The 9,863-nt window shown below is 43.9% G+C and overlaps 2 protein-coding genes across 2 annotated transcripts; both read right to left on the minus strand.

The window, feature by feature from the left end:
* Positions 1–279: 279 nt before the first annotated feature.
* Positions 280–5,299, minus strand: smndc1 (survival motor neuron domain containing 1). Its single transcript, XM_048268910.1, has 6 exons — positions 5,144–5,299; positions 4,071–4,190; positions 3,575–3,717; positions 3,216–3,371; positions 1,675–1,828; positions 280–705 (listed from the first exon to the last, which is right to left on the minus strand). Exons 2-6 carry the CDS (start codon positions 4,188–4,190, stop codon positions 568–570), a joined length of 711 nt encoding a protein of 236 aa, XP_048124867.1. The 5' UTR covers positions 5,144–5,299; the 3' UTR covers positions 280–567.
* A 2,021-nt stretch (positions 5,300–7,320) lies between these two features.
* On the minus strand, positions 7,321–9,480 carry mgmt (O-6-methylguanine-DNA methyltransferase). The gene is made up of 5 exons (XM_048270177.1): positions 9,433–9,480; positions 8,931–9,038; positions 8,475–8,632; positions 7,935–8,074; positions 7,321–7,756 (listed from the first exon to the last, which is right to left on the minus strand). The coding sequence occupies exons 1-5, from the start codon at positions 9,474–9,476 to the stop codon at positions 7,628–7,630; spliced, it is 579 nt and encodes a 192-aa protein (XP_048126134.1). The 5' UTR covers positions 9,477–9,480; the 3' UTR covers positions 7,321–7,627.
* Between the last annotated feature and the right edge of the window lie 383 nt (positions 9,481–9,863).

Raw genomic sequence — 9,863 nt, forward strand, 5'->3', positions numbered from 1 at the left:
CGGAAGACTGGCCATTGACATCTGTAAATTGCTTGAAAAAGAATCAGCCAAATGAATTAAGGACACGCAAGACTCACAGATGTATATTATATAGAAATGTATACAATTTAATATTAATTAAATGTACATCTCATGACATGCCCCAATGCCAGTGTGCTAACATGTATTCACTGTGTGGACTGTCAGTGCACAAAGACACACGAATAAAAAAAGAATGTACTGTTCCACTAACAGGCACCATTTGGGGCACAGGAGAAAAGAACCACATCAGCACGGTACTTCCTCATCATCAAAACCATTTATTTACTGTGCCAGATGTAAATATACAAAACCAAAACAGAAGAGGTCATCTAAGACGCAAATAAAATGCTCATTATTACACAACAGGTAAACACGTGTACACACACACACGCATACATTTATACATATGCACTGATGACCTGTCAAACACATCAACAGTCTTTCTCACTAACTCACTCACACCCGCACACATACACATACACACACACTCTCACTCAACCACACACACACACACACGCTCACTCAACCACACACACACACACATGATCACTGGGGCATGAGGTGCCGGACGTTGTATTTGGAGGTATCATGGTACTGCGTCATGGGCTTGTCTGCAATGCCACACGTCCCTACTCCAACCTTTCCGTTCACACTCTCAGGAGAGGCGAAGATACTGCGCTTTACCTGCAACACACACACACACACACACACACACACAGATGCAAATAAACAACTAAACAGGTATCCACATGCACAGATGCATATAAAACAGGAAGAAGCAATTAAACAGGTATCCACATGCACAGAAGAGTTCCACAGCGATAACGGCCCTTCTTGTTCTTGTTCTTGCTCTGTGTGTATGTACCTGGCCCCTCTTGTTCTTGCTGTAGGGCTTGTTGTTGTGTGTGTGTGTGTGTGTGTGTGTGTGTGTGTATGTACCTGGCCCCTCTTGTTCTTGCTGTAGGGCTTGTTGTGTGTGTATGTGTGTGTGTGTGTGTGTGTGTAGTGTACCTGGCCCTTCTTGTTCTTGCTGTAGGGCTTGTTGTGTGTGTGTATGTGTGTATGTGTGTGTGTGTGTGTGTGTGTGTGTGTGTGTGTGTGTGTGTGTGTGTGTGTGTGTGTACCTGGCCCTTCTTGTTCTTGCTGTAGGGCTTGTTGTGTGTGTATGTGTGTATGTGTGTATGTGTGTGTGTGTGTGTGTGTATGTACCTGGCCCTTCTTGTTCTTGCTGTAGGGCTTGTTGTGTGTGTATGTGTGTATGTGTGTATGTGTGTGTGTGTGTGTGTGTGTGTGTGTGTGTACCTGGCATTTCTTGTTCTTGCTGTAGGCCTTGTTGTGTATGTATGCGTGTGTGTACCTGGCCCATCTTGTTCTTGCTGTAGGTCTTGGTGTGTGTGTGTGTGTGTGTGTACCTGGCCCTTCTTGTTCTTGCTGTAGACCTTGTTGTGTGTGTGTGTGTGTGTGTGTGTGTGTGTACCTGGCCCTTCTTGTTCTTGCTGTAGGTCTTGGTGTGTGTGTGTGTGTGTACCTGGCCCATCTTGTTCTTGCTGTAGGTCTTGGTGTGTGTGTGTGTGTGTGTGTGTGTGTGTACCTGGCCCTTCTTGTTCTTGCTGTAGGCCTTGTTGTTGTGTGTGTGTGTGTGTGTGTGTGTACCTGGCCCTTCTTGTTCTTGCTGTAGGCCTTGTTGTTGAACTGCTGCCACTTGCTCTTCTGCTGCTCGCGCTCCTGTTCAATCTCCTTCATCCGCAGCACCTTCTTCTGAGCCTTCTTCTTCTTGTACTCCCTCTGCTCTTGAATCATCTCCCTCCTGCACACACACACACACATTATCATCCCCTCTCACACACACACACACACACACACATACAAATATCACACATACACACACATACAAATATCACACATACACACACGCTTACACAATCACCCCCATACACACACACACACACATACTAAAATCACACATACACATACATACATAATCATCCCCCCACACACGCACACATACAAGTACATACATTATCATCTCCCCACACACGCACACACACATACAAATATCACACACACACAATCACCCCTCCCCCACACGCACTTACATACAAATATCACACACAATCATCCCCCCACACATACAAATATCACACACACACACACACTGTCATCCCCCACACACACACACATAATCATATTTATGTAATGTTTATCATTATTTAGGATGGGCTATATGGAGTGTCAACATGTCTGGCTACTGTTGATGTTGCCCTGTTGATTTATGAAATTTAGCAAAATTGTCTGATGCCTGCAGAGGCATACCTGCTCAGTGATCCCGGCTTCTAGCTCGTCCATCATGTGTGTGTGTGTGTGTCTGTGTGTGAATACTGGCTTCTAGCTCGTCCATCCTGCTCAGTGATCCTGACTTCTAGCTCGTCCATCCTACGTGTGTGTGTGTGTGTGAATACTGGCTTCTAGCTCGTCCATCATGTGTGTGTGTGAATACTGGCTTCTAGCTCGTCCATCATGTGTGTGTATGTGTGTGTGTGTGAATACTGGCTTCTAGCTCGTCCATCATGTGTGTGTGTGTGTGTGTGTGTGTGTGAATACTGGCTTCTAGCTCGTCCATCCTGCATGGTGCACGACCCCTAAACGTTGCACACCTGCTCAGTGATCCTGGCTTCTAGCTTGTCTAGTGTGTGTGTGTTTGCTGTAAATGTGTATAAGGGTTAGTTTATGTGTGTGTATGACTGTGTTAGTGTCCAACCTGCTCTTGGATTTGGATTCGTCCGTGTGTGTGTGTGTGTGTGTGTGTGTGTGTGTGCTGTAAATGTGTATATGAGTTAGTTTATGTGTGTGTATGACTGTGTTAGTGTCCAACCTGCTCTTGGATTTGGATTTGTCCGTGTGTGTGTGTGTGTGTGTGTGCTGTAAATGTGTATAAGAGTTAGTTTATGTGTGTGTATGACTGTGTTAGTGTCCAACCTGCTCTTGGATTTGGATTCGTCCGTGTTTGTGTGTGTGTGTGTGCTGTAAATGTGTATGACAGTTAGTTTATGTGTGTGTATGACTGTGTTAGTGTCCAACCTGCTCTTGGATTTGGATTCGTCCGTGTTTGTGTGTGTGTGTGTGTGTGTGTGTGTGTGCTGTAAATGTGTATGACAGTTAGTTTATGTGTGTGTATGACTGTGTTAGTGTCCAACCTGCTCTTGGATTTGGATTCGTCCTCTGGTCCGCGTCCCTCGTGTGGCTGTTTGAGTCCACTCAGGGGCACTACCTCTGCGTTGCCGTAGCCGCTGAACGTCACCGCCGCCGTGCCGTTCTCAACGTCCACCTCCTCCAGCTCTGCTTCATACCACCTACACACACACGCACGCACACACGCACACAGCTTAGGCTACAGAAACACCTACTGTCCACCTCCTCCAGCTCCAACTCATACCTCATAGCATCTACACACACACTTCAGGCTACAGAAACATCTGTTGTTGTCCATGACCACCACCTCGGCCAGCTCCGTCTCATACCACCTACACACACACACACACACACACACACTCACTGTCCGTCCTGACTCCAGACGGCCATACACTTGTCCCCGACGCTCCAGCTGACGGTGTTGGTGTTGGCCTCTGCGCTGTTTGTGCTGGAGCCTCCTTCGGCCGGCTGGGAGCTCAGCAGGTCTTTGGTCAGCTCTATCACCTCCTGCATGCACACACACACACACACACACACACAGGTCAAACTTCAATGAACGTAGAGATCGTTACAGGTCCTAAAAGCAGCAATGGAATCAGACAGTGAGTATACATAGTCTGTAAACATCATTCTCATTCGTATTATTATTATTATTATTATTATTATAATCATCATCATCATCATCCAATCCCTTCTCACATACAGACAGTAACGTTCGGACCTGGGATATGCCTGCTTTTAACAACCTCCACATCAGGGCCTGCGTCTCTTTGATGCAACGGCTGTGCACATCTTCAACAATTAACGAGAACATGAACGCAGGGGTCAAAACTAACTTTTAGGTAGACGTGTGTGTGTACCTGCAGGTCTTTCTGTAGTTTGAGCAGGTCCTCATTCTCCTGGTCAGTGCTCAGGGCTGCCTCCACCTGCTGCAGCTGGGCCTTATAGCTGTTGAGCTGCTTCACCAGATCCTCAGACATCTACATACAAACACACACACACAGGAGGGAGAGAGGTGCAAAGTAAGGAAGGAGATTGTACCACTAAGGCAGCCCTGCTGGGACTCATGTGGAACCAGTCCTCTACAGCAACAGGACACCAGCATGAAGTGATGTAAAAAATGTAAACAAATAAAACAACAACTCCTAAACGTGTTCCCCGTGTAATGCCTGGAAGCACAGAACTCCTAAACCCTGCATCCAACGGCTGGGTTACGAATACACGTTAATGTTCTAATGATTGGTGCAGAAAACCTTAAACCAGCCGTTTCAGACAGTGGTGGGTTGTCACATAAGCGTGGGGGACCTGCTACTACAATAAAGTTACATTATTATTACCATAAGCACTGTGTGTTCAGGCACATCCTAACAGGTTTAGCAGTGAAACGAACGTACTCATTCAAAATCTGTCATCAACACAATCACACGCTACGGGGACATTTAACAAACGTTAACGTTTAATCCTCTACAGCCACATTAGCGAGAAAATACTAGTGCTTACCCTCCTGTCAACATAAACTAGCATTACTTATCTTCAATTGACCGTGTTAATCAAACCTTAGTTAGCCTCTAGCCCCTTACTCAAAACATTGCAATGGTTAAGCTAAGACAGGACAACTACCGTTATGGCTAACGTTATACTTCGGGGTGTTAGCATTAGCTTACTATGTCTACGCAGCTAAATGCAGATTATTTCAACGGTTTGCTTTACGACATAAAATGGGAGAAATAATCCACGGTGTTCTACCGTCACGGCTAGTTAAAGAAGGCAATGGATTCTCCCGTGAAAGGAGGACTACAGGCCGCAGCGTCTCTAACGTTACGTCAACGCAACGATGTTGTGTCGGTTACGTTAGCTGCTAGCTACGGCTAACGGCATCTTTTTCATATCAAGATTCCAGTCGGTCCACTGAAAATGTTGCTGTTTCACTCACCTTTCCGTTGTCGAAATACACTAGAGATGTTTGAATTTGTAGTTATCCTGAAACTGTTTCGATTTCCCCCATAAACGCGCACTTTACCATGAAACTAAAGCGGAGATGTTTATGTATGTGGCCTCTACTCGAGTCCTTCCGTTAGGGTGAAGTAAGTTGCGAGATGTGTGCAGCTTCCGGTTGAACCCCAGAGGTGGTGCCACCTAGTGACTTGGAGTTGAAACGTCAAAACGCAACACATGTTGAGATAGTTTTGAAGAGAGATCCATTCAGAATAATTGTGTGCCTTATGCAGACCTAAAGCTGAATAAACATTCTAAACAAGACACTAAATTCAGTTTTACTACGGTTAGGTCTGTTGGATAAAGTCCTTACATGGGGACATGCTGTTTTAGTCACTTAGTGTTGTGTGTCAATGTAGACACCAGATGGCGATGTGCGCCCTCGTCTTCAGTAGGTGCTGCTGTACGACGCAATTTGGTGTTGCAAGGGCTACTCTGAATGACTGGCTTCATTCATAAATAAACTCACAAATACCAAACTAAATATAATGCATGTTTAGAGATATACACATTTTGGGTTAGGGATTTGTATTTGGGAAATGGTCAGGCTCTGTGCCTCCATCCTCCAGGGCCAGAACGGGGGTCAGGTGTCCGACTTGGGACACATAACAGGGTTTACCTCCAAGCACAAAGCCCACAAGCCTGAAAGGCAGGTGACATAGCCCACAAATATATAGCTTACACCCTATGCCTGTGTTTGTGTGTATATGTATATGTGGGCTTACTGGGTTACTCTAACCACAGACTCTAACCCCAAACAGTTTGGTATTTGTGTGTGTGTGTTTACCGGGTTACTCTAACCACAGACTCTAACCCCAAACAGAGATATTCATCCTAATTCTAACCAGATATACACCTAATTCTAACCATACATTTAGACTCTAACCCCAGGTGCCTATATCATTTTGCACATGTGGCACAGCCTACATTTATAAACATTTAGCACATGTTCATGCTTACACGAAACACTTTTTTTGGGCATAATCCTGTATGTTTGCCAGAACATTGTATGTTTCCCTAGATCTTCCCTCAGTTAATTCTCTTGTACCTCAATCCTGAACTCTGGTTGTCCTAACACTGACTGATTAGGATGCAAAAGAGGGATAGACAATACACACAAACACACACACAATCTTAAATGTCCACTCTCACTCAAAATAACACATCAAACACACATAACAAAGAGGGATAGACATCATCTTAAATTTCCACACTCACCCTCACTCTCACTCAAAATAACAACTCAAACACACATCACAATGAACAACAAAAATATATATTTTATGCCACACAGTTCAAAAAGAGCATGGATATCACATAAACATACTGAACATAACTACACCAATTCTAAAAATATAATTGTGGTTAAATCTGGATTTTGTAAAAAAAAACATATTAACTATTTCACCATAAAAATATAATTGTGGTTGAATCTTGGTGGTGTAAAAACAATTTCACCTAAAATAACTGTGGTTGAATCCATGAATGCTTATGCCTGTGTTTGTGTGTATATGTATATGTGGGCTTACTGGGTTACTCTAACCACAGACTCTAACCCCAAACAGTTTGGTATTTGTGTGTGTGTGTTTACCGGGTTACTCTAACCACAGACTCTAACCCCAAACAGAGATATTCATCCTAATTCTAACCAGATATACACCTAATTCTAACCATACATTTAGACTCTAACCCCAGGTGCCTATATCATTTTGCACATGTGGCACAGCCTACATTTATAAACATTTAGCACATGTTCATGCTTACACGAAACACTTTTTTTGGGCATAATCCTGTATGTTTGCCAGAACATTGTATGTTTCCTAGATCTTCCTCAGTTAATTCTCTTGTACCTCAATCCTGAACTCTGGTTGTCCTAACACTGACTGATTAGGATGCAAAGAGGGATAGACACACACACAAACACACACACAATCTTAAATGTCCACTCTCACTCAAAATAACACATCAAACACACATAACAAAGAGGGATAGACATCATCTTAAATTTCCACACTCACCCTCACTCTCACTCAAAATAACAACTCAAACACACATCACAATGAACAACAAAAATATATATTTATGCCACACAGTTCAAAAAGAGCATGGATATCACATAAACATACTGAACATAACTACACCAATTCTAAAAATATAATTGTGGTTAAATCTGGATTTTGTAAAAAAAAAAAAAAAAACATATTAACTATTTCACCATAAAAATATAATTGTGGTTGAATCTTGGTGGTGTAAAAAACAATTTCACCTAAAATAACTGTGGTTGAATCCATGAATGCTTGCGGGTATGTGTGTGTGCAAAACCACATCCATGAACGCACACTTGTACATGTACATGTGTATGTGTATGTGTATGTGTATGTGTATGTGTATGTGTGAATATGTGTGTGTGTACATGTGCATATCACTGTGAGGTATTATTCTTCTCATGCTCCAACAGCCAGAGTTTGAGATGGTCACCACGGCAACCCATGTAGTGCCCCGCCACTCCGCTGCTCAAACACACTCGATGGCATGGAATCAGCAGAGGGACCTGGGACAGAACAACATACACTGTGGGTCTGTGTGTGTGTGTGTGTATGTGTGTGTGTATGTATATGTGTGTGTGTGTGAGAGAGAGCAACAGATCGAAGAAAACAGTCTTCGTCTGGGCATGCCTGTGTTTGTGTGTGTATGTATATGTGTATGTATGTGTGTGTGTGTGTGTTTACCGGGTTCTTGCGCATGGCTCCACCAACAGCGCGTGCAGCCCTGGGTCTTCCGGCCAGCTGGGCGAGGTGTGCATACGACACCACCTCACCCACACACACTTTGCTCTGCAGTGTACGCAATACACACGCTGTCCATGACCCTGCACGCACGCGCACGCACGCACGCACGCACACGCACGCACGCACACACACACACACACACACACACACACACACATTACATTTCCATTAATTTATCAGGCAAACACTTTTATCCAGGACAACATTCAACTCATACTACCCATGTGTAACAGTAAGGTCGTGTGTGTGTGTACCTCCCTATAGAATGGGTTGGTGTATAGAGGGCAGAGGTAGTGTGTGTGTACCTCCCTGTAGAATAGTGGTGTATAGAAGGCAGAGGTTGTGTGCGTGTGTGTGCGTGTGTATGTACACATCCCTGTAGAATGGTGGTGTATAGAAGGCAGAGGTTGGGTGTGTGTGTGTGCACATATCCCCCCATAGAGTGTCTGTGTGTGTGTGTGTGTGTGTGTGTGTACATACCTCCCTGTAGAATGGGATGGTGTATATAAGGCAGAGGTAGGGTGTGTGTGGAGTTTGGGTCTTTGAAATACGCCTTCAGCCATGCTACGCAGCTCACACACTCAGGGAACAGCTTCAGTTGATCATCTGCGCACACACACCCACACCCACACTCTTTGCTACACACACAAACACACACACACACACACACAAACACACAACACAGTCAAAATATATTTGCGGATACGTCAAGCATTTCACTAGTCTATGGAAGCCATGACCAACACATACACACACACACACACACATGTTGAGTCGGGTCTGATCTTAGTACTTCTTATCTATATGCCCAGCAGGGATAACACTAACATACACCAATAGTGTAGCCTACACAAGCATTCCAACACATTCCTGATTGCTTCTATGTGTAGGCTACCAATAACATCTCAATTGAAAGGTAATGTGTGTGTGTCTTACTAGTCTGGCTTGAGCTCGATGGTGTGTATTCCTTCTCGGCAGCAGCTTATGTGAATAACACCCAGTGGACTCTTCAGAGACACTGTTTGCAGCTCACAAATGCTGCCCCTACGTGCAAACCCACAAACAATCATATTATCATTCCTAATAATGTGAATAAAGCCATTTAGCCTGTTGGTAACATATTTAAAAATGTGAACATTTGGTCGAATTGAATGACGTTAAGATGAATAGGCTAAAGATAAAAGGGTTTTAACAGCAAGAGTGAGGCCAGCTGGCCGCTGTTTTGAGATTTCGCGAGGAGCAAGTGTGTGTGTGTGTGTATGTATGTATCTGAATATATTGCGAGGAGCAAGAGTCACGTTTCCACATAGAGGAACGTAACACAACGGTCAAAGTGCTGGATACATCCTCGCACAAGGAGAGTTCTTTATCTCTTTATCAAACTTTATCTCCGTTTGTCAGTGTCACACACAGTCTGCACACGGATAAATAAACTTACAACTTCTTCTGAGTTCGTGCACGGGGAGGCATGTTCACCAACATTGAAACTCACTTCCTGTTTCCAGAACGATTTCCAACCTATCACAATGACGGGTGTCAGACGTGTTTAAACTGTGATTGGCCGCTCGTTCTCTGTGTATTTCAGCAAAAATAACAGTTATTTTTTTCATTTCAGTTCTGGTTATGTTATGTAAATACATATGGGTGGAGAACTTTTGTAGTGTTTTGTTTTGTAATTCAGCCATTGTTCATGTGCCCTTGTGTTCTGACCTGATGTGCAGTTGGCACCTTGCATGGCAGCCTCCGGCATTGGTGTGTGTTTGAATGGGTGAATGTGAGGCATGAAATTGTAAAGTGCTTCGAGTACTCAGAGGAGTGGGAAAGCGCTAAAAAGTGCAGTCCATATAACATTTATGCAGATACTATTGT

The sequence above is a fragment of the Alosa alosa genome, chromosome 18, assembly GCF_017589495.1.
Source record: "Alosa alosa isolate M-15738 ecotype Scorff River chromosome 18, AALO_Geno_1.1, whole genome shotgun sequence".
Classification (NCBI taxonomy): domain Eukaryota; kingdom Metazoa; phylum Chordata; class Actinopteri; order Clupeiformes; family Clupeidae; genus Alosa; species Alosa alosa.

Excerpts from the sequence above, each read along its gene's own strand:
- smndc1 (XM_048268910.1), bottom strand. The coding sequence starts at position 4,190 with ATGTCTGAGGATCTGGTGAAGCAGCTCAACAGCTATAAGGCCCAGCTG. Across the intron at positions 3,718-4,070 it reads AACTACAGAAAGACCTGCAG|GAGGTGATAGAGCTGACCAA; the intron begins GTACACACACAC and ends GTGTGCATGCAG. Across the intron at positions 1,829-3,215 it reads GAATCCAAATCCAAGAGCAG|GAGGGAGATGATTCAAGAGC; the intron begins GTTGGACACTAA and ends GTGTGTGTGCAG.
- mgmt (XM_048270177.1), bottom strand. The coding sequence starts at position 9,476 with ATGTTGGTGAACATGCCTCCCCGTGCACGAACTCAGAAGAAGTT. Across the intron at positions 9,039-9,432 it reads GCACGAACTCAGAAGAAGTT|GGGCAGCATTTGTGAGCTGC; the intron begins GTAAGTTTATTT and ends GTTTGCACGTAG. Across the intron at positions 7,757-7,934 it reads GAGCCATGCGCAAGAACCCG|GTCCCTCTGCTGATTCCATG; the intron begins GTAAACACACAC and ends GTTCTGTCCCAG.